At 41.6% G+C, this 25541-nt stretch overlaps 2 protein-coding genes across 2 annotated transcripts in view; one reads left to right on the top strand and one right to left on the bottom strand.

Moving 5' to 3' along the window:
- The first annotated feature begins 2199 nt into the window (after window positions 1-2199).
- LOC111147769 (small leucine rich protein 1) lies at window positions 2200-11416 on the top strand. The gene is given in 4 exon segments (XM_022503997.1): window positions 2200-2206; window positions 5875-5959; window positions 5961-6112; window positions 11331-11416. Coding segments are annotated over 4 exon segments (330 nt in total).
- Window positions 11417-18646: 7230 nt separating this feature from the next.
- Window positions 18647-25541, bottom strand: part of LOC111147499 (erythrocyte membrane protein band 4.1 like 2) — a 190859-nt gene continuing 183964 nt past the window's right edge. The window contains exon 22 of the mRNA XM_022503515.1: window positions 18647-18903. The gene's annotated coding sequence lies outside the window, so the exon portion shown is untranslated. The remainder of the gene's footprint in view (window positions 18904-25541) is intronic.

Consider the following 25541-nt stretch of genomic DNA (forward strand, 5'->3'; position numbering starts at 1 on the left):
ACAAATCAAAGTCTAAAAAGCAATACCCTTTGCAACAGCATTAAAAAATATGAAACTTTTAGGCATAAATCTGACAAAAAATGGTCAAGACTAGCATACCAAAAACTATAAAACATTGTTGTAAAAAGCTAAAGAAGATCCACAGAAAAGGGAAACATGCGATGTTCTTGGGTCAGAAGACTCACTATTGTTAAAATATCATTTCTCTCCTCATTTACAGATGCAACGCTATGTCAAGGAAAATCCCAAGAGGACTTTTTATAAAAATTGGCAAGGTAATCCTAAAATTCACATGGAAATGAAAATGACCTGTACTAGCCAAAACAGCTTTGGAAAAGAACAAAGTTGGTGAGCTTAGAGTACCTGATTTCAAGACCTATTTTAAGTCTACAGTCATCAAAACAGAATGGCACTGGTTTAAAGATTAACAGTAGTATCAGTGGAGCAGAATACAGAACGCAGAAATAATTGAACTTCTGATTTGTGAAAAAAGTGCAAAGGTAATTCAGGAGCAAGAACTGCTTTGTCCACAAATAGTGTTGGAACAATTGAATTTTGTATGCAAAAAGAAAGTACTCTAACCCTTATCTGTCATCATATATAAAAATTAACTCACAATAGATCATAACCCTAAATATAAAAGCTTAAACTACAACACTGTTAGAGGAAAACATAACAGAAAGTCTATGTCTTTCTTCCACTTTCTTCCACTTCCACTATGTCTTTCCACTTGAGCTAGTGGAAGATTTCTTAGACATGACATGAAAAGCACAATCCATAGAAGAATAAATTGGTTAACTGGACTTCATTAAAATTTAAAACATCTATGTTTTCAAAGACATGGGTAAGTGAATGAAAAGACAGAGCTAGAATAGGGGAAAAAATCCTTGCATATCATATGTATGATAATTGACTTATATCCTGAATATATGAAGAACTCTCAAAACTCAGTGAGAAAATAATCTAATTTTCTTAAAACATGCAAAAATGTTGAACAGACACTTTATGAAATAAGATACATAAAATGGCAAACAGGTACATGAAAAGGTGTTCAACATCATTAGGGAACTGCATATTAAAACCGCAGTGAGTTTCCACTAAGTATCATTGGAATAGCCAAAAAAAATGACCATACCAAGTGTTGGTGAGCATGTGAAGAAAACAGAACTCTTATAACACTGCTGGTAGAGATATAAAATGGTATGACTATTTTGGAAAACTGGTTGACAATTTCTTAAAAAGTTAAACATAGGGAAGCTCTATCTTCCCTATGACCATGCAATTGCACTACTGGGTATTTACCCCAAAGATACAGATGTAGTGAAAAGAAGGGCCATCTGTACCCCAATGTTTATAGCAGCAATGGCCACGGTTGCCAAACTGTGGAAAGAACCAAGATGCCCTTCAACGGACGAATGGATAAGGAAGATGTGGTCCATATACACTATGGAGTATTATGCCTCCATCAGAAAGGATGAATACCCAACTTTTGTAGCAACATGGACGGGACTGGAAGAGATTATGCTGAGTGAAATAAGTCAAGCAGAGAGAGTCAGTTATCATATGGTTTCACTTATTTGTGGAGCATAACAAATAGCATGGAGGACATAGGGAGTTAGGAGAAGGGAGTTTGGGGAAATTGGAAGGGGAGGTGAACCATGAGAGACTGTGGACTCTGAAAAACAATCTGAGGGTTTTGAAGGGGCGGGGGGTGGGAGGTTGGGGGAACCAGGTGGTGGGTATTAGAGAGGGCACGGATTGCATGGAGCACTGGGTGTGGTGCAAAAACAAGGAATACTGTTACGCTGAAAATAAAATAAAAAAAAAAAAGTTAAACATACATCCAGCCATTTAATATCTCCCCAAGAGAAATGAGAGCACACGTCCATCAAAAGAATTAACAGGAATGTTCACAGCAGCTCTATTTGTAGTATCCTACTGTGAAAAACCACCCAAATGTCCACCAACAGGATACTGGGTAAAAAATGGATATCCACACAATGAAAAGCTATTCAGCAATGTAAAGCTGTGTATTAATATGCACAACAACATGGATGAATTTCAAAATTATTATGCCAAGTGAAAGAAGCTAGACAAAAAAGAGATATATTGTATGATTCCACGTGTATAAAATTATAAAAAATGCAAACTAACACATAGTAACGTAACAGATCAGTGATGACTGTGGATTAGGGGAGCATGACGGGTAGGGAGAGAGATGGCAAAGGAACATGAGAAGACTTTTGGGGTGATGGATGGGTTCATCATTTGATTGTGACAATGAGCTCACAGGTATATACGCATAGGCCAAACTTTACCAAGTTATATAGTTTATTATGTCAATTACATCCCAAAAGAGCCATTTTTTTTAAAAAAAGTATATTTTTAGTTTACAATGTTAAATATATTTCTCTAAGTAAATAGTTTAAAGGCCTATAAAACATAAATTTTCTTTTTTTCCCATAGTTTGGCAACCTTCTCTCTTTTAAAATTTTTTTAAATTTTATTTTAACTTTTCAGTGTTCCAAGATGCATTGTTTATGCACCACACCCAGTGCTCATGCAACACTTAATACCCAACCCCAGGTTCCTTAATACCCACCCCCAGGCTCACCCAACCCCATCCCTCTCCCTCTGAAACCCTCAGTTTGTTTCTCAGAGTCTACAGTCTCTCGTGGTTCATTTCCCCCTCCAATTTCCCCCAATTCACAGAAGAGCCTTTTTAAGGAAAGAGTAAGCCTTTAAGTTCACTTCACAGATTGCACCTCTTAGAATTCTCCATGTGGGTCAGAATTAGCTGAGAGCCAGTCACTGACACCACTTCTCACTCTCTCCTTCTTGGAACTTTCTTTTTTTTTTTTTTTTTTTTTTTTTTTTTAGATTTTTATTTATTTATTTGACAGAGAGAGATCACAAGTAGACGGAGAGGCAGGCAGAGAGAGAGAGAGGGAAGCAGGCTCCCCGCTGAGCAGAGAGCCCGACGCGGGACTCGATCCCAGGACCCTGAGATCATGACCTGAGCCGAAGGCAGCGGCTTAACCCACTGAGCCACCCAGGCGCCCCTTGGAACTTTCTTTTGCAACCATTTCCTGACTTGGCATCCTCTGGGTTCCTCTCCTACCCCGCAGAGCCTTTGGTTTCCCTCCCTGCTTCTCATCCTTCCTCCCATGTCTTATGTGAGAATGTTCTTTATGGTCTGCAGCTGGTCTCTCTTTTATTCTCATGCACACTCCTTCCTGAGCAATCTCTCCACCCGCTCTGCCCTGGCCGCCATTTGTACTCTAAGAACTCCCAATCTACACTGCAAGACTTTGTCCCCTCTCCTGACCTCCAGATTTCCATAGGCTTCCCCTTCCATACCTCCAATTTAATGAGTGCCTAACTGTAAATGTTCCCCCACCCAAACCTGCTGCTCAGCCTGCGTTCAGGTCTCCCATCACAGCACTACCATCTCCCCAGCCACCCACGCCAGGCATAGCACAGTGGATGAGAGCACAGGCTCAGGAATACAGTCCCAGTTCTGTCACTTATTACATATACATCTTGGGAAAGTTATTTAACCTCTCTGGGCCTCATTTCTTCATTTGTCTAATGAGTCTCTTCTTAAAAGGTTACTCTGAGGAAATAAGATACACATAGAGTATGAGATGCTTGATACATAGTAAGTGCTCAGTGATTAGTAGCATCATGGGTGGCATTTACTTCTCTAATAACTCACCAAGGACTGTTCATGTGGTTCCTGCCAGTCCCCGTCCTCTTCTTTTCCTTCCCTCTGCTGCTCCCATCTCAGATTCCTTATATCTTGGTACCATGTTGAGACAGCCTACTCTGAACTTTCTTCCATCAGTCCATTCTGTCAAGGGTTATCTAAGTGAGCCCAGGTCAGCTCATGCATTTCCATGATCAAAGACCTTCCACTGGTCCTCCTTGTCCAAACAGCACAGTTCTTAGCATTCAAGACAGGACCCCACTTTTCCACCTTCATATCTCTGGTCTGAACCCCCTATCAGTTGGGTACTCTGATTTCTTCCCTGTCCTCCATAGACCCTGCCCTACAGTCACACGTTTGTCTAAGGTCATTCCACAACTTTCCATCCCGAGGCTCCGCTCAAATGCTATCCTTTTAATGAACTTGGCCCAATTCCCTAACTGGAATTAATCAGTCTCTCTTCAGTACTTCCATTGCATTTTATATGTCAAGTTAGGAGCTTATATTATTGTCATTTATATATTTGCCTTACTCTTACTTACCTTGGCTAGGCATTCAAGGCCTGAGTGTTGACTGGAATGAAATGGAAAGAAAGAGCATGACAAACAGTCTGCCTAACAGCTGCCTAACATCTCCCTGGTAATGTCACCTGCTCATGGAGTTTCTTTGTAGACTGACACTTTACAAATTCGCATCCTGTTCAAGCTGAAAGAACACCAGAGAGCCACCTCATTGGAAAGCACTCAAGAGAAAAAGCAACAACACCACTCAAGGGTCTGTGGAGGGAGAGAAGAGAAGCAAATAAGGTACAACAGATGCTGACTTAATCTTGGCTATTCTAAATGGCTTTTTCTGCAATTAAGATGTCTCTCTTCTGAGAGGAAGCTGTTTACTGTTCACTGCTGAGGAATGCCAGCCAAGCATCCCAGAGATGCTCTCCATTCTTCTTAATTTATAAATTAGGGTGCCACTTTACAAGGAGACTAAGACTCTGAGTGTCCATGCAAAATCCCTGGAGAAAAAATTTAAGAGGCACTCACAAGAGCATGCACTTGATAGAATCGGCCAGCCACTCACCCAGGCAGCTGCCAAGTGGGGAAAGGGACAGGGTTAGAATATGAAAAGAGGTTATAACATCAACCCAAGAAGATGGCTGTCAATTTCCCCTCCAGATTTCCCAAATTCTTCAGGAGAGTCTTTCATTATGGAAATGATTCTTTCCATTGCTTTTAGTTTAGTAACCAGTATCTCTGAACTTTTTTTTTTACTAAAGCAGTCAGTGGCAACTCAACTTAGTCAATACATCAGTATCAAAATGATTTACTGCCCTTTCTTTTTCCGGAAACTCTGTAGTAACCACACAAACCACAACACTAGCATTCAGGGCCCACCTTCTACTGTTAATTGTGGACCCAGAGAAACGTATAAGCAAAAGATAACTAAGAGTACAAACTACTAAAGCAATGAGCAAAAACTGATGCTTCAAGGGGAGAAGGAAGAGGGGCTATAGAATATCATTGCCATCACTATCAACACTACAGCCATTACCTCTTTAGGTGTCTATTTCTACTCTCAAAAAGCAGGGGCCATGACTGGCTATACTATTCTTCATATAGCCAGCATCTAGCCAAGGGGTTAGGTTCTAGTAGAATTAAACATGTGTTGAATAAATAAATATATCATTGCACCTCTCAAAAAAGTAACTCAGAGGAGGACATACTAGGAAGAGTTTTTACATTTGGAAAGAATATTGCTCCTCCTTCCTAGATATTATTTATATCAACTACATATGAAGGAAAATTGACTTTTTCTAGACACAGGCTCATAGGTACATGAACATGGCTACTCAGTAATTTTCAATTCTGAAATTTAGAAAATGTAGGAAAAATTCTTCTCATGTCTGGGAATATATAAATATCTATAACAATGAGTTTTGCTTGGAGTCAGGTACTTTTCATCCCAGATAAACTGAATACAAAGAAATCTAGTCCTCCTGGTGTTATTCCCAGCCCTGCCAGATAAATGCTTCTCTCTGGAATGGTTTGGAGGAATCACATTACAATTCTTCTACACTTCATAGCTGAGTTACAGAGTAACCTGCCAGCAATCCTCTCAGATTCACCAGGCTGTTGAAATAGAGCAAAGTCCACAAGATTTCCACTGAGATGTGCTGAGCAAAGGCCAGAGCCCCAGAATGAAACAAGTACAGACTCTGAGCAAAGCTCCCCTCATCCTGAGAGTGAACCCACTGGCCCCTGGGGTCCAGGTGATTGGCAATGACCCCTGTGATGTTGGCATTCATGAGGGAGCTCCCTGGGTGGTTCCTGGTTGCTGGGGTCTTCCTACCCGTGTCTCTGCTACTGTTCCTTCTCATCGCCTACTTCAGGATCAAACTGATGGAGGGTAAGTGTGAAGCCACACCAGGCAGTGGCTTGAAGTCCTTTCCCATGGAACACGTTCGCAAAAAGCCAATGCAAGGTCAGTGTTTCTGGCGGGGGGTCTGGGGCAATACCTGGTTGTACCTGTGGGTACTTGCCACCAAGCACTCTCTTCGGATCTCTTCATTGGTGAACAGGCAGCGAGATCCTCTCAGCAGTGCGGATCCTGAGCGAGGCTCTGCGGATTTGCAGTAAGGACCCCTTAACTGTAGCCCTTCCCCGACCCTGACCCGGACAGATGAACTGTGAATCAGCGATTCTGACCTATGATTGCTTCTCTCTCTCTCTGACAGGGCAATATATTCCACAAATGTTAAAACACATATCATGGTCTGCCTTCTCTCCCTGACAGACACCTCTGTGCTTGTGACGTGAGTGTGTGCACTCACACTTCTCTCTCACCCATGGAACTTTGATTAAGAAAATGTGCCAAACATTGTGCTATCACAGTGTTTGGCAAATGTCAAGCCCTAACAGATAGTTGAGGGCTTGGTGTAAGCTTTTCATGAGACTATAGTCTTAAGGAAAAACAAAACAAAACAAACAAACAAACAAACAAAAAAACCCCTCAGATCCTCAAAGTGATTCAGACATAGGCAGTTGGGTCCTGGACTGAGACTGTTTATCCTGCTATAATTAAATTAATGAAGCTGAACTGTGACTTCATAGACTAAATGTTAATAATGTGCCCTGAAAACATTAAATTAATATCATAGAGGTTAATATTTATTTTAGCAATAGCAACAAAAACCAGTACTATTTAAGTTGGATGGTGTCATATTAAAGCACTATAAAAATAAATTTGAGAATCATTCCTCTCCCACAAAAACTTGCCAAGTCCAGGCAATGCCTTTATGAATGCCATTCTATAAAACATTTTCAGAATCCTGAATGAAGATTGCTATCACATATGACCTAAAATCAAGTAGTAGAAGTACAACTGGGGATATTTTCTTTTTATTGGGGGGCAGGGGTGAAGGGAGAGGGCGACAAAATCTTAAGTAGGCTCCGCACCCAATGTAAAGCCTGACGCAGGGCTCAATCTCACAACCCGGAGATCATGACCTGAATCGAAATCAAGAGTTAGATGCTTAAAAAAAAAAAAAAAGAGTTAGATGCTTAACTGACTAAACCATCCAGGTGCCCTGGTGATATTTCTAAGATGAGATTTAGAACATAAATTCTAGGGGCACCTGGGTGGCTCAGTGGGTTAAAGCCTCTGGCTTTGGCTCAGGTCATGATCCCAGGGTCCTGGGATAGAGCCCTGCATCGAGCTCTCTGCTCAGCGGGAAGCCTGCTTCCCTTCCTCTCTCTCTGCCTCCTCTCTGCCTACTTATGATCTCTGTCTGTCAAATAAGTAAATAAAAATCTTAAAAAAAAAAGAACATAAATTCTAGAGGACATTATAGAGCACATTATAGAATCACAAGTTTCCAATCATAACATACTCAAATATCCCCCAGCCTTTCATTTTTTTTTGTCTCATATTTATGAACAACCCTCTTGTTGAATGACCCAGCTGTATTCTGTCTTGCTGTGCAGCATTTCATGTGATAAATCCTTTTCTTTATTAAGTTAGTTTATCCTCCATGGCCTTAAGACCAGTCTACTGGACATTCTGCCACCTAGCCATTCATTAACACTTAGCTCTGGAAAAAAGCCTCTGAAAAAGGAAGAGAAAATTAGAAATCCCCAGGATCCTAACTATGGGATTTTAACCTTCCAAACTGGTTGAATGCCCAGCCATTGCAAACATTTCCATTTTGAAAGTCTTTTAAAGCTGTTGCAATGGTCGTTGTCATTCACAGGCATCCCAGGCCACCAGTGACACTGAGCACCTTATGGAGCAGTGACAGGATGCTGATGTCACAGTCGGAGACCTGAATCATTCATGTCACTCCCAAGTTCATCTCCGGCTGCCTTTTTGAGTAGATAAATGTTTAGTATCTCAAAAACAGATCAAGCCTTAAATGAGGCAATCAACAGACCAAGATAGCCTCATGGATTCCAAAGTCTCTTATTGGCCTCTACTTATCATTTGCTATAGGTCAGATGGCTCAGCAAGACAAACGGTATTTGGGACAGACTCTTCTTCAAAAAAGGATGAATCTTGGTTTTACAGCCTTACTTATCCCTGGATGACTTCTGGGGGAAAACATCTATAATCTGCAAAAATTAAAATTAAATGGGTCTATGGTATTTTGCTTATTTAGATAATGGAGATAACTATGAGGTATAGATGTCAATCATATTCCTTCAGAAGGCCCTGGAGAAGGAAGCCTGCCCTTGACAGTGTGGCCTGGCAGCAAAGGGGGCTGATGCCGGACAAAATGCAGGCCATGTGTGCACATAGGGCCAGGCCCCAAAGACATGCTCATTGTGAGCACTAGGATCATTGCCCAGTGACACCCTCATTCTTTGACACATCTCTGCCCATGTAAGTTGTCTAGAAATCAAAGCCTCCATGTTTTGCAACAACAAGGTCCCCTGGGTAGAGTCCTTTTACCAACTCTGAGGCTCCTTCCAAATGTGCACCATACTGCTGGGTAGGAAGAGTTCTCATGCATTCATTCAACACATATTTGAGAAGCTACCATATACCAGGGATTGTTCTAGATTCTGGAACAGATTCTTACTATGGGCTTTCAGAATGGAGAGAACAATCCCAGGTCCATAAAACCACAAAAGGCATCTAGTGAAACGTTTAGAATTTGGAGGAGAGACATTGCAAATCTCTCTGCTTCTGGTTCTGCCTCCTTTACAGGTCTGGTCAATGGCCTGAAGAATGACCTACCCTTCTCCCTAAGTCTTGTCCCAGCGCTGGAGCAGAGCACTCCCACTAGAAGCAGAACCCCCCCAAACAGTGAAGAGGCCCCCAGAATGATGTAATGAGCCTCCACTTTCTGTGGTTCTTCTCCGTGGTCCCCTTTTGTTGGCTCTCACTGAAGTGTGCCTGGAGCTTCCGGGCTACAGGTGAGGAGCACAGGAGGGGTGAGGGAGGAGATGGAAGAAGTCACCAAATCTCTCTGCATCAGTCACGTAATGTGGTAGGGTCCCATCTGAGGCTTATTGTTGGAAGGAGTACTGTCGGTGTACTGTCAGTACACTGTTGCCAGCAGCTTGCCAAGGAACTATCTGCAGGATACCAAGAGAGCACAGTCCTGCTGACTGGCCCAAAGCAGGCTTCTCTCTTGTCAGTTTTCATTCAGTTGAGAGTGGGTCCCAAGGGTGGTGGGATGAGACTAGTAAAGGCCCTGGTCACTATTCCTTGTAGGTACCTGACCAAGATAGCAGCTGAGGGACACCCTGCATTGTGCCTCTTTCTCCAGAATTTTCTATTCCAACCGAGCTTTGCTTATCTTTCCCTCTTCTCCCCAGTGAGAACTGTGCATCCTTTCCTGGAATAATTCCTGATTACTTTTTCCACTGTTAGCAGACAACCTTAGCCTAAACACATTTTCATTTTTCTGTGGGTCTGTTCCCTTTATTTCTAAATTTTCCTTTAAAAAAAAAAACTTTAAGAACATTTTTTAAAGGTAGCTCTTTCTATAGCTGTTTGCCTATGTGTAAATAGTAATATCTTTTCTATAGTTTGAGGGTAATTGAGATCACATGGCTCCAAATAAAATATCACCAGTTTGTGTCTTTATTTAGCAGCTCTCATTTAAAAACTGTAACCAGATGGTCAAATGTCATGTCATTAATCTTCCAACTGGGGTTATGGTAAGTGTAATCATTCCTATTTTGTGCCTATAAAGAAAGGGACATTGACAGATTAACTGGTGTGTTCACAGAACCCCCGAGTCCGACATTCTGAAACAGAAAATTAGTTTGCCTGGCCCATACATCCTAGTCCATCAGCCAAGAGAGACATTTTAAGATGTGATGGAAAGCATGTGGAGGTATTGTAATCACTCAACATTAATCCCTACACTTGAAGCCTTGGGAGGTAATGGTGCATGTAAATTTAATTAGTATGTAGACAACATCAATTTTCTCACAAAGGAAGAAAGAAAATTCTCTCGTATTCTGCACTCTTCAATCTCTGTCAATTGCCTTGAGGAGCAGCTTTTCAGGTGGAGGTCTGAATCTTGAACTTCCCATCAGTGAAACCCTTCATCCAGCACTCCCGTGGACATTTCATACCTTCTAGAGTAGAAGTTTTGATTATCTCACCTCCCCAACTCCTGAGATTCCTAAACCTCTCCTTCTGGTATTATTCTTTGCCCCCAAAATACCATCATGCTGATCAAGGACAAATTGTTCTCTAAATAACCAACACTGCCCAAATAATCATTTTTTGTTTGTTTGTTTTTGATGTCTATCGAATGCCTGAAAGTTTTAGTGTGGGGTTAGATACAGCAACTTACATTCTAAAACAAACATCTCAAGTCTGGAAAATGTGCAGGTGGCTAGACATCTTTCACTGAACTTCATATATATGTTTTGGTAGTCTGTAGTCAAAAGGGAAAAAGATACTTATTTGGAAAAAATCAGATCAATATAAGGGTTAGTAGAGTGAAACTGTTAAGAGCTTTCAGACCATGGAATCGAACCAAATGCGGTTTGAATTCTTGATGTCACAATGGCCACCCAACCTCTTACAGTTCAGTTTCTTCATCTCTAAAATAGAAAAATAGCAGGAAATATCTGTAAGGTTGGTGTGGGGTTAAGGAATGTGCAGGTGGTAAAAAATGGAAACAGAGTTTTCAGTAAAGGATGTCAAAAGGTAAAAGGGAGAAGACTAATTTGGCATATCTAAAGACTAAATGTGCCCAACACATTTTGGGACAGGGTCAGAGACAGAAACTCTCTGTCTTACTCATTTTCACATCCCCAGCCCCCGGTCTACAGACTTGCTTTATGGATGCTTCTTGAATGAGGGAGTCCAAATACATTTAATCAGCACTTAATCTGCTAAATATTAAATACCCTTAGCACATAACAAGGATTACAGCAGTACTTTGCCCACTACAGTCGGGGCCACTCTTTCACAATAAGCATTTACATTTCTGTTGGAAGTTGCTGGGGAGGGAGGAGAGACCCTGCAACAGGCCTTGCTCTAGGGACCCGGCCTTGAGCAACTTCTAGAAACGTTGGCCAACACCCACACATGAGTCGTCCATGATCCAGGGCAGGCATTCTGCTGCCTCCAAAGTATTAACTGATAATTTTCCTTTCAGTTAACGAAGAACTGTCGCAGACCCCCCAGCATCAGCACAAACACGAGGCTGGCTCTGACCTGTATCAGAGGAGGAAAAGAACGTGACCTGGGGACTGACCCACGGCTAAAGCGCAGCAAATTTCTACTGGGCAGAGAGCAACGGTCAATGGCTTAGCTCCTAAGATAAGTTCATAAACTCAAACAACAGCACAAAGAGAGTACGGAAAAGCTTGTTCCGAACCCCTTTGCAAAGTGGCAGCTGTTACCCTGGGGGACGTCTCCAAGACTCCGTTAAAGAGCAGTTCGTCGGAGAGTACCAAGAATACAAGATTTTCTTGGATGTGCAGTAGGGACTGGACACTTAGCATCTTTTTAAATTTTATAAGACTCTGTCTATTCTGAAGGACACTATTTTTTAAATAAAACTCAAGTATCCTTATTACATAATCCCATGGAAGCGTACATTATTCTGATTTTGTTGGTGAAGCAGCTCTGGTAGAGAGCAAACGTTGGCAAAAGACGAGTACTTTAAGGCCTCTGCGGATTCCCTCTTCAAGAGTATTCCCACTCCCTCCACCTGCCGCACCACAACTCTTAAATGACATCCTTCCAGGCATCACTTCCGGCCCTGGGTTTGCTATGCTCCCTTTTCCAGCTGCCTCCACAAATCACATCACCCTTGTGATGACCCACAAAACAAGTGGAGTCTCTCCATACCAATGAAGGCAGCTTTCATCAAGAAACGTCTTGGAAATACTGGCAATTTGCTGATGGGCAAGGGGAAGAACAGGACGGTCATGTAACTCATACGGAGAATAGCTCAAGCATTTGCCTCTAAAACCAAAACATCAGAGAGCTATTTCTAAATAAGGAAAGAAGTCAACATTTCACTAGCAGAATTCTTTTTGCAGGGGGAGCCCCAAGGAGCCAACATAGATAACCAAAAAGAAACACTTAATTCAAAGTGGTCATTAAAATAGATTGAGTACTCTTGTGCTCTCCACAGTTTTCTAGTAAAGACCAACAAAAGATGCTTCCTGTGTCCTAAGCAGGAGTCTGATGATATTCCAGTCTTTGCGTGTGAATCTAACAGGCTATTAGCGTGATTAACTTTATAAAATGTACTGAGTTTGGTCACCTGTAAGAAATGTACCAACTTCTATAGTGATCCATAATCTTACGAAAAATTGTGCGAATGACCAAAAGCAAGAACGCACCACTGATGCTGGGTATTTTCTTAGCTACCTCTCTCCCCACTCCAAACTCTTCACATGCATCCAGAGTCATTAGTCTCTATTTGCCCTTCTTGCCTCATGTAAAACTCAGTGTTTGAAGACACTCATTCTGTGTTTTATTGAATTTGATTACAGTGGAACTGTCTGCTGGGGCTTTCAGACAGAGGCAATTTAAAATAACAGCGTTCGTGCCATATGGAAGTAATAATAATATTCTATCAGTTCTGGGAGGGATCTCTTTTTAGCCCCTGATGGAAATCAGCTTGTGTAAAAATGCTTTCTTTAACAGAAGGCGTGAAAGGATGCATCGTCTTCCCAGCTGGCCACCAGGGTTGGCTCCACCTTCTTCTGGAAAGACGGGAGCCTGGCTTTTGGTTCTGGTGGAGGCCAGTCCACCGTCTCTTCCTTCCCAGGGAAAATGCGTCCCAGCTACGGTGATAACAGACGAGCTCCACATACATGTGCAGTGATAAGCATAACCAAGGAGTTCAAAGCAAGATCCCTTTCTTTTGCTGCTGTTGAGAATAACTTCCAATGAAATCCTGAGCGGATTCATAGTTTTTGTATGTAGAGAGAAACAGAAACATGTTTTCCCATGGAAAGGCCATGCTATCTGCTTGAAGGCACAGCTACTCCATCTGTCATATCCTTCCCAAAGCTCTGTCAGCTACACTTGCTCTTCAGACGCTCACAGCCCAAGGGAAGATCTTCTTCCGGCTTGGTTTGCTTCAGCTCCTCTGCACCACTCCTGCCACCTAGACCGGCCACAGTCTCCTTACGCTAGCCTCTATTCTGCTCCGTCCCGTGCTCCAAAGCCCAGCACCCCCAAAGCATGCACAACCCCACACCGTCTCACAATGGCTCCTCATCTTACTTCTAATGTTCTAGTACTGGAAGAATTCCTAACTCTTCCCCACCGTCAATATAATATTGAGACCTCAATAAAATAATGCTGTTGTGTTGCCAAATATTCAGTGAAAATTCACCAAAGGGGAGGGGAATATATATATATATATATATTTTTTTTTTAAAGATTTATTTATTTATTTGACAGAGACAGACACAGGGAGAGAGGGAACACAAGCAGGGGGAGTGGGAAAGGGAGAAGCAGGCTCCCTGCTCAGCAGGGAGCCCAATGCGGGGCTCGATCCCAGGACCCTGGGATCATGACCTGAGCCAAAGGCAGACGCTTAACCTCTGAACAACCGAGGGGCCCCATATATATATATATATATATATATATATATATATATATATAGATATATATATTTTTTTTTTTTTTTAAACAGAGCTAAATACAGCGGTTAATACTAACTTCCCACTTCTCTCATCAAGTGGGAAACTGCCAAGCCTGACGGTTCCTCTACATCACGGACCTATACAAGTTGACCAAACAGAAAATGAGACTAGGAAGGACACACACACAGTATGTCCCATCCAGCAATGTTATTCGGAACCCTTAAAAAGGAAACTTGTAATTAATCTGACCAGGTAATAGCCTCTAGCATTTTCTAGAATTTAATAGCAATTAGAAAATCAAGAACAAATAAATACTCCCATACACCAAAAACAACTTTTCCTTGAAGTCTTAAGCTTCTTGGCAATGTTTTGTTTCAGAAATCAGAATTCATAACTGTTAAAGCACATTCTGGAAATTAATTTTCTAACTTGTTTAGAAACACAATTTTTAGAACAAATACTCTTTGGAGATTCTTGCTTCCTGACTTTATAATTAGCGTGCTAATCCGAAGAGACCTCTGAGTTTATCAGAATTTACACAATGATAATTACCCTGGCAAATGAGAGACAAACAAGAGAACAGAAAACATGCATTCAAAATATTTTATTTATACTTACCATCAAACAGATTGGAAATTTAAAAATTCCTTCCACTGTGGGTTTTTTTTTTCCAGTGTTCCAAAATTCATTGTTTATGCACCACACCCAGTGCTCCATGCAATACGTGCCCTCCTTAATACCCAACACCAGACTCACCCAACTCCCATCCCCCTCCCCTCCAAAACCCAAAACCAACATTCCCAAACCCAGATTATTAAGAGAAGTTCCTAACTTTTATTTAGATAATAAAGAAACCTTTTGAGAACTTGATGAAAACCAGGAATTTATTCTTAAGAAACGTGCACACAGGGGGTGCCTGGGTGGCTCAGTGGGTTAAAGCCCCTGCCTTCAGCCTCAAGTCATGATCTCAGGGTCTTGGGATCAGCCCGCATCAGGCACTCTGCTCAGCAGGGAGCCTGCTTCCTCTTCTCTCTCTGCCTGCTTCTCTGCCTACTTGTGATCTGTCAAATAAATAAATAAAATCTTTAAAAAAAAAAAAAAAAGAAAGAAAGAAACATGGGCACACCCACAATTTTGCATATATTTGGGGGCAAGTTCAGACCCTTGAAATCCATCCAAGAGTCTGTGGTTAGGAAGCCTGCAGTCAGAGTCGCCAAGTATCTGTGCTACCTCCATGGGGTAGACCATGAGTAGACCCTAAGACGTCCCTGACACTGTGGGGCTCTCGGGGAAGTAAGGTCCACATACTCTCAAAGCCAAAATCTTCTCAACAGACTTCCCAAGTAACCCTAGGATAGCACAGAATTCTACTAGGGAAAGCCCTCAACACAGCTCAGAATGACAATGATCTTCCACAAATTTGCCAGGGGTAGATCACCTCGTGCACAGTGGGGTTACCCCTTACAATGCTTGCCATGTTGGGAGGTTATTATTGGGCTAGGAGCTCCGCTAGGCATTGCACACATGTTTATCAGAATATCCCGGCACTGGGACGTAGAAGTACCCTCACTTTAGAGGGATTTAAGTGCCTTTATTAAAGTCACGTGGTTCAGTTTACTCTGAGTCAGGGATTCCAAGGTCTATCTGCAGGTCTCTGAGGCCTTTGTATTCGAAGCAAAGTATCACTTTATACAACCCGAGGCTGCTATAAATCTAATCTAGCACCGCAGCTGTACACAGGGTCGGTGTTTTTGGCCCTGGGGCCAAGGGTCAGGAGAGCAGCATCTCGGATTTGCCAGCTGGCCGTGTTATCTTCTGGAGCAGGTGCTACACCATGGCCTTATCCCAGCAGACACATGAATGGGTGCATGCAAGGATCCATCTGAGTCCAGGCTGGCTTCTATGAAACTCATCAAGGTAACTTCCCTTTGGTCACTGTCTCAGCAGTAATAGTCCAGTGTCCCAGTCTCTCGTGCAAGCACGGAAAACAGGTGGAAACTGACCAGAGCACCATGCAATGAAAAATGATGTATTCTTCTCTAACAATACATGGAGGAAGGACTTAAAAAAAAAATTATGGGGCTTTAGGGTATTTTTTTTTTAACATTTACTAGGGACTATTTTAACAGAATGATGTAATAAACCCTTATTTACCATCACCTGGCTTTAGCAATTATCCACTAATGACCAATCTTGTTTCATCTGAATCACAACTCACTCCTCCCTACCTATAATTGAATTCTCAATTATGTGTTTAGATATCAAACAACTTTGTGCATGAATAAGGGGGATACTTGTCCATGTTGGGCAGTCGTTGTGGCTACAGTCCGTGTCATTGCTGGAGTCTTGGTGATAGGCATTCCACGAACTGTGGGTCTATGCAATGAATAATGCAATGTACAATGTATCATAAAACAGAAGCCACTCATGATGGTCAAATACCAAACATCTACCAACTCTACATATTTTAAAAATAACCTTATTTTTTATCCAGCTCTCACCTGCGGAAAACGTACCAATGTTTCCTGCATCCCACACAGGACTGCTTATAAAGCTTACGTAAAATGTTACCTATAAAAACCCCCATGCAGGCAAAAGGAATTTTTACTTATCACCCTGAAATTATATGGCTTTTAAGATAAATAATTACATCCAGACGTCTCTCATCTCAGTGAACACTGTTGACCTACTTTCTTATTCTATCATTTGAGGTTCTGAAAGCTCACTTTATAGACCAGGTAATATCCTGGGAAATACTTTCTAAGAACTACAAAATATTCAGAATGGCAGTTCTGCAGCAGCTACACACGCCATCACTTATCTACTTGGTGCCCAGCTGCTCTTTGGGTCCTAAGCCCCGATGCTCCAGGTGTCTCCAGGACCCCAAGCCCCGTCCTTGCTATCTCAGCTGAATGAAACTGAGCCCAAATCAAACACAGCATTTCCTATTCACTGGGAGTTGCCATGGACACTTCTTATCAGGGCCATTATCACCGGAAGGATGGGCAGATCTGGTTCACGAAGAACTCTTAGTAAGTCCAACTTCTGCTTTAAATATGAACATTATCCATTCAAGCTTTCTGATGAGAAATAGATTCGCAGAGCCACATTTGGCTCCCTAATGTCACTAAGGCTCGGCTCGCTGAGGTCCGCTTCTCCAGAGAGGAGTGGTTTTTGTAATACTTCTGCAGGAAGTGAGAAAGGCCTTTCACAAGGTGCGAGATAATTCAGTGGGGACCGTCATGTACGTTGGATTTAACACACTCACTTTAAATGACTCGAGGAATTCTATGTAATATTTTAAAACGGAATAGACCCTGTTGGTCATTTGCTGTGTAATGCTTTCAATGTGTAGAAGAAAATGGAGCACTTAATCTGAGGTGTCTGGGCAGAAGTTTCATAATGAAACACCCCGACTAGACACGGACGCAGCCCCTTGGCAGAACCCATTCTGTTTCATAAGCTGAGGCCCACCGGACAGTAGAGCAAAACCTGAAGCAGAGGAGGGTTCAGGTGGTGGAACGAAAATATTTTCTGAAAACGAAAACAAAACATACACAAAGAAAACAAGCAGGATTTTCCCTTGGAGAATCTGCAAGGCGGTGGTGGGCCGTGTACCCAGGCAGGAGGAGTCCAGCACTCCGAACAACGGAAGTCCGAACCTTCAGTGCTGCCTTAGCCATTTTGCATTGGTGATGCGGAAGGCAGCCGCAAATTATAAAAGATTGGAGCAACAGGTTCTAAAAAATGCTGCATTTCACCATATAGTAAGACTTTTGCCTGAAAAGATCAGTCCAGTTTATTTTTTAAACCTTTGCAAAAAAGAGAAGCGGCAAGTTTAGAGAATAAACAAACTTTATTTTATAACAGTATTACAGAAAGCAAAATATCATTTAATACAACTTGAAGCTGCTATAAATCTAATCTGGCATCAGAACTATACATAGGGTCAAAAGCAAAGGAAAACATGTTCAATACCGTTAATAGGCCCCTATCAGGTCTCCGGTGTTGGCTGTAAGTGGTTTTGCTTCCTTACAACCACCAAAAACACCACCGCAGCCCCTGCTCCTCTCCCCAGTGTCCTCAAACCTGCGTGAATCATCCAACTATATCTGAAAGAGATACACCTGCTCGATAACAAAAGGTCAGTTTTACAAGTACACAAGGAGGTTTAATACAAAGCAAGTGTGCTACACAAAGGGGTCAAATAATGGAAAGTCTTGAAATTTGGACATGTTAAGAAAGAAAGCACTAAGGTTTTAAGCTGCCTGAATTTTTAGTAGAAGGGAAGAAACGGTAGTTTCTCTTTTTCCTCCCTCCGGGTTCTGGAATGCTGCCGAAGAGCATGTGTCTGAGAAGCGTTGGCACTGTGGCACGACAGGGTCTTGAAACACAGTGCGTGGTCAGTGAGCTTCTTTGTAATTGTCCAGTCGGGAGCATCTCTGACTTTCAGGGGAAAGTCAGAGGACTGGAAAGTCAAAAAGGGTTCAATATAAAAAACAGCCCCGATGAAATTCTCAAACATTAGAAAATTTTCAGGATGTAAGAAATGCTTTTAATCTGTATTAATATTTTCTCATACAGTATATTTACTGCAATCTGAAAACTCCGTAAATATTTATGGTAAGGATTCAGTGGGAAGGATCTGGAAGGCAGGAAAGCCACTATGGAAATTAGTCACAGAGTTTCCTTTCCGCACAACAGCACCTGTTCAAGTGAACAGCACCTTACCAGCATGGGGCTGGCTTTGTTCACTATCATTTGATCAAAATGAGTGATAAAATGCAGGTAGTTGTACACAAAGTAAACGGGAAATAAAAACAAAACTTCCTAATTAAAAAAAAAAAAAAGAAAGAAGAAGAAGAAGAAAGAATCAAGAATATTTAGAAGTGGTTATAAAACAAAATAATGTATTAAAATGCGAGGGAACAGTATAGACCAGAGCTGTTAAGGTAAGGTTTGGTTGTTGGCATTTTAATTCTTCAGGCTTCTGGTCCTTCTGGTCATTGTTACCAGTCGTAGTATAAATTCGCTGGAGTAGTGGTGTGGCATTAGGACTTGGGATGATCAAAATTCTTCAGGTTCACAAAGTTGAGCGTTGTTTAAAAAATGGAATTTCTAGGAGGAAGAAAAGAGAGAAAAGACTTAAATATTCCCAAGACAGAGGCTTGAAAAACAATGTAAGTAATGTGCCATCCAATTCCAAATCAAATGACCCACAGTTATCATTTGCCTCGTTCTTTTTTTAAAAATTTTTTAATTTATTTTCAGCGTAACAGTATTCGTTGTTTTTGCACCACACCCAGTGCTCCATGCAATCCGTGCCCTCTCTAATACCCACCACCTGGTTCCCCCAACTTCCCACCCCCCACCCCTTCAAAACCCTCAGATTGTTTTTCAGAGTCCACAGTCTCTCATGGTTCACCTCCCCTTTCAATTTCCCTCAGCTCCCTTCTCCTCTCCATCTCCCCATGTCCTCCATGTTATTTGTTATGCTCCACAAATAAGTGAAACCATATGATAATTGACTCTCTCTGCTTGACTTATTTCACTCAGCATAATCTCTTCCAGTCCCGTCCATGTTGCTACAAAAATTGGGTATTCATCCTTTCTGATGGAGGCATAATACTCCATAGTGTATATGGACCACATCTTCCTTATCCATTTGTCCATTGAAGGGCATCTTGGTTCTTTCCACAGTTTGGCGACCGTGGCCATTGCTGCTATAAACATTGGGGTAGAGATGGCCCTTCTTTTCACTACATCTGTATCTTTGGGGTAAATACCCAGTAGTGCAATTGCAGGGTCATAGGGAAGCTCTATTTTTAATTTCTTGAGGAATCTCCACACTGTTCTCCAAAGTGGCTGCACCAACTTGCATTCCCGCCAACAGTGTAAGAGGGTTCCCCTTTCTCCACATCCCCTCCAACACATGTTGTTTCCTGTCTTGCTAATTTTGGCCATTCTAACTGGTGTAAGGTGGTATCTCAATGTGGTTTTAATTTGAATCTCCCTGATGGCTAGCGATGATGAACATTTTTTCATGTGTCTGATAGCCATTTGTATGTCTTCATTGGAGAAGTGTCTGTTCATATCTTCTGCCCATTTTTTTTATATGATTGTCTGTTTTGTGTATGTTGAGTTTGAGATAGATTAACTTCATAAAATCTATCTATGAAAGACCCACAGCAAATATCATCCTCAATGGGAAAAAGCTTGCAGCCTTCCCGTTGAGATCAGGAACATGACAAGGATGCCCACTCTCACCACTCTTGTTCAACATAGTATTAGAAGTCCTAGCAACAGCAATCAGACAACAAAGAGAAATAAAAGGTATCCAAATTGGCAATGAAGAAGTCAAACTCTCTCTCTTCGCAGATGACATGATTCTTTATATGGAAAACCCAAAAGACTCCACCCCCAAACTACTAGAACTCATACAACAATTCAGCAACGTGGCAGGATACAAAGTCAATGTAGAGAAATCAGTGGCTTTCTTATACACTAACAATGAAAATACAGAAAGGGAAATTAGAGAATCGATTCCATTTACTACAGCACCAAGAACCATAAGATACCTGGGAATAAACCTAACCAAAGAGATAAAGGATCTGTACTCGAGGAACTACAGAACACTCATGAAAGAAATTGAAGAAGACACAAAAAGATGGAAGACCATTCCATGCTCTTGGATCGGAAGAATAAACATTGTTAAGATGTCTATACTGCCTAGAGCAATCTATACTTTTAATGCCATTCCGATCAAAATTCCACTGGTATTTTTCAAAAAGAGTTGGAGCAAATAATCCTAAAATTTGTATGGAATCAGAAGAGACCCCGAATCGCTAAGGAAATACTGAAAAACAAAAATAAAACTGGTGGCATCACGTTACCTGATTTCAAGCTTTACTACAAAGCTGTGATCACCAAGACAGCATGGTACTGGCATAAAAATAGACATACAGACCAGTGGAACAAAGTAGAGAGCCCAGATATGGACCCTAACTCTATGGTCAAATAATCTTTGACAAAACAGGAAAAAATATACAGTGATAAAAAGACAGTCTCTTCAATAAATGGTGCTGGGAAAACTGGACAGCTATATGTAGAAGAATGAAACTCGACCATTCTCTTACACCATGCACAAAAATAAACTCAAAATGGATGAAAGACCTCAATGTGAGACAGGAATCCATCAGAATCCTAGAGAAGAATATAGGCAGTAACCTCTTCGATATCAGCCACAGCAACTTCTTTCAAGATATGTCTCCAAAGGCAAAGGAAACAAAAGCGAAAATGAACTTTTGGGACTTCATCAAAATCAAAAGCTTCTGCACAGCAAAGAAAACAGTCAACAAAACAAAGAGGCAACCCACAGAATGGGAGAAGATATTTGCAAATGACAGTACAGACAAAAGGTTGATATCCAGGATCTATAAAGAACTCCTCAAACTCATTCTACTCTTCTATTTACTCTTCTAGTCAATAGCACGTTGACCAGAGGACAAACAGGAAAGTCTATGCCACCCCTGCAGGCCTTACACTATGTGGAGAACTGACAAGCACCAGAATCAAACTGGCAAATAGGAACATGCACACAGAATTAATTATAAAACAGAGGTAACTCATACATCAACAGTCCAAAACAGAGAAACCCATGTAGGCTTTAATGTTAGATTCAAGGAAGGAGGAAAAACAAAGTCCATTCTGACTTCTTTGAAATGAACAGAAAAGGGGCTGCAGGTGAGGAGAAGAGAATGGGGCAAGAGGTCAGGAAGTGAGACAGCGCAAGGTGTCAGTGGGGGTATGCAGAGTACGGGGGGCAGGGAGCAAGAATGAGAGAGGACAGGATGGTGAGGAAATGGGCATTATTGGAAAGAAGTAATAATAGGGTGAGGAATGGAAGGTTGGGTAAAAAATATTAGGTCTACTCTTTAATACCAGACTGAGGAGTACAAATGCGATCGAACAGACAAAAAAAGGACTGAAGTCAGAAAGAGCATTCAGACGAAAGACCAGCTGTCAGTTTACTGCAGTGATCCCAAGGTAGAGTGCAAGAGGCAGAAGACAGGTCAGAGAGCCAGGGGTTAGCGAGTCCACGTGGCACGTGATGAGCTCAGGAGAGGAGGAGGCGGGTTTTGAGGAAGGCTTGACATGGCCTGGTTTATGTTCTGAAAACATAAACTGCAGCTTCAGTCTGATGAAGAGGCTAAGGGTGGGAAGGAGAGAGACAAGAGGGCCATGTAAGATGGCTAGGTGATGAGGACTCAGACTTGAATGAAACCAGGGTGAAGGGTGGACGGGGAGGCACCCTGTAGGAGAACAATTGGAGGGTGGGGACGAGCAAGAAAATACCAGGGAGCACGATCAGGTTTGGAGTCTGGGACCTCAGGGCAGGCGTAAAATCCAGGTGAGGTCTTAGGACCAGGGATGTGGATTTGCAGGCTGGTGCAGAGGGCGAGTGAAACTCATAGGTGAACTAGTCTCTACAGGTGTAAGGAAAAAGGGGGGCATGAGCCCCGGGGGGAGCCCACAATCAGAGGGAGGGAGGGAGGGAGGAGAGAGAACCAAAATGGGAGTGGACAGGGAGGCAGACAAAAAAATACAGATGGTGCATCACCCCAGAGATAGAAAAGGGTTTTGAGAAGGTAATTTTTCACTTCTTAGTTGAAGTTTTGGCATATGGTAGGTGATGACAGAAGACAGTGGAGAGTGGTAATTAAGGTCCTTTCCAAGGGACACTGGCCCCAGAGTCAATTAGAATGCACATTCTTTTGGTTAGATAAAAAGTCTTTTCACAGCAAAACTCCCCACCACTGAGATTTATCATAGATATTATTTTAGCCTCTTCATTATATAGGACAGATTGATTAATCAAATTCATTGTCTCTCACCTGTTGCCTGCTTTAGGCTATTTGGTTACTCATTAGGACTTCTGCTTGATTCTAGGCAGGCTGTAGGGGCAGGCACAGGGCAGGGTGGGGATCAATGGAGAAAAGATAAAGTCGTCTCTTTTTAGGTTAATAATTATGAACAGAAACTTGGGAATGGTGATCAGGGATGGATAAAACTACTAATCAAATTGGATTTGGGAGTTAGCTGCGGCCTCAGTCACAGAATAGATCAGTTAAGATCTATTCTTGATCTTTGCGGGCTGGTTGCTGGGTTCTTGAACAGAGATGCCACTTATGCCCAGCTTCTATTATAGAAAAGGAACTTCTCAGGTTACCAGTGCCTGGAAACCCACAGAAAGAATGAGGTTAGGATCCTATTCTCCATTTCCTCTAGATTCCATGTCACATTATTTCACTGAATCTGTTTTCACCAAAAATAAAAAATTTCAATTTAGAAAAGAAAGCTAAAATTAAACTTGTTTCCAAGTCATTAGCAGACAAGTAAACAGAAATTAGGAGTGTGTAGGAACTGAATGAGAGATCTTGATTTCAAAGAGCTTCAACATTTATTGAAATATATGTGGAGAAAAAGACATAGTTACCCATGTAAACTCAAATGTCATTTACTTTCATTTATTCGCAATCAAACCACTAGAAAGAAAGAAACCAATTTCCTCCTCTGGTAATAAGTATTACAAATGACAACCTTAACACACTCTTAGAATTCCAAACAGTTTTCGGAGTGAAAGAAAATTACATTTATTGTAATTTTAATGTTAAGCGCATTTTTTCCCTCTCTCAAGTGCATTTTTTTCCTCGTTCTTTAAGAAGCAGTAAATCAAGTGTAACTCTGAGCTAATTAGATATTCAGCATTTCAGAACATCCCAATTCCTCATGTCCTGGATGAATAGGGAATAATTCATCGTAGGAAGTTTGTAATTGACCCATCCACCTCTATTCTGCTTTTTGTACTTAAACACATATAGAAATATATTCCTGCAAGTAGTAAACATCTAGGCTTTTGAGCTGGGAAGCAGAAAAGAAAAGAACCACCAATGCCATTGGTACACAAGCATCAGGCATTTACATTTTTTCTGCTCTGGCATGTATCTGTGAGAAAAATAAAAATCCCAAAACCTTCATATTTGTGGTTTTTTTTTTAAACAGATAATGATTTATCACCCATTCCAATCAAACTGAAAACTACACACCGATAGTGCAAAAAAACTTTTTTTTTTTTTTTTTTTAAAGTCTGAATTCCTCCTCATATTCACAATAGTCTGGACATTTTTTTTTTTTTTGGTCAGTACAAATGGACAGGTATTATTAGGCTTTTCCTTTGGATGGCATCATAATGTTCACCTGGAGTTTGGATAAGATCACAGCTTTGAAGTATGTGGATTATATGTTAGGTATTAGAATTTTGGTAAAGTAAAAACAGAAGCCCAAACCACTGTTTCCATCGGTACCCCCCCACAATACATACAATGTCAGTGAACATTTCTAACTCCCACAACCCTGTTCCCTAGCCTCTGTCCCCCTCTTTTGGCCAATATGGGAATAGCTCAGCATGGTGGTCTCATCCAATCCCAGCTCTCACTCTAGATCTAAATTCCTTAAGGACATGTGCCTGTTGCCCACTTTGCCCTAAGTCCTCACAGAAGGTTCTGGAACACTCTGATTTATTTTAGTGTGCCTGAGGAGCAGTGGGAAATCACACTCAAGCACAGAGGTTCTATGACTTCATTTGAAAAGCAGAGCTTCTGAGTTTCCAGAGACAGGGGGCTCCCAGCATGGGGCTCAAGCTTGAGCGTGCTCTTCTCCAGAAACTGATTCAGTATACTGCAAATGTACACTCATGAAAAAGCACTTGACCCAAGCCACCAGAAATTCCGCCTGTAAGTGGTAAAGCACTTATCCAGAGGGCAGTCTCAATAAAAATGAAAAAATACAGCTTTCATCCAAAAATAATTAAACTAATGCAAGAAACCGTAACATTTGTCTTTGGATTAAGTAAAATTCAATTCCTGTAGGGCAGCAGTATAGCCAGAGAGTTCTTGAAAATATGAAAATTTATGCGAGAGACAATCCAATTCTTTCCTAAATAAAAATGAGATCCATGCACTCAAGTGTTCAGTTTTAAATACAAGAGTTTATGGTTATGGACGTCAGTTATTCCTAATGGGAAGCTTTCTTCCTTGGGTCTCCAATATGCACATTTGATTTTCAGTTTTTACATAATTTCCATGGGAAGACAGGAGTCTTAGAGCCAAAAATGCAAGTAGAATAAATTTCTATTGGTGTGGGGTGGGGGGGGCGCCTGGGTGGCTCAGTCGGTTAAGTATCTGCCTTCTGATCAGGTCATGATCCCAGGATCCTAGGATCAGAGCCCTGTCTGGCTTCCATGCTCAGCAGGGAGCCTGTTTCTCTCTCTCTGCCCCTCCCGCTGCTCATGCATGCATGCACGGACTCTCTCTCAAATAAATAAAATCTTTTAAAATTTTTCTATTTGGTTAACCCAGGAAAGTCAATTCTTATACAGTGTTGGTAGCACCATTGGTTCTCAGAGTGCTCGGCCGACCCTGAGGGTCACAGAGACTCTTTTTCAGGGGGTTGTGAAGTCAAAGCTATTACATTTAAAAAAAAAAAAAAGAAAGAAAGAAAGATCTCACAAACACACTAAGACACTAATTGCCCTTTTGGGAGTGTGGACATTTTCACCGATAGCACAACAACAAGGAGGAACACACCTGTTAGCATCTTGCCACAGGTCAAGACGGTGGCACCAAATTGCACCAGAAGTCACTAGACTTGTTGCCACCACACACTCTCAGTGAAACAAGGAACAAAGAAGGCAAGCC

Source organism: Enhydra lutris, unplaced genomic scaffold, assembly GCF_002288905.1.
Source record: "Enhydra lutris kenyoni isolate GAN:26980312 unplaced genomic scaffold, ASM228890v2 scaffoldscaffold17, whole genome shotgun sequence".
Classification (NCBI taxonomy): Eukaryota; Metazoa; Chordata; class Mammalia; order Carnivora; family Mustelidae; genus Enhydra; species Enhydra lutris.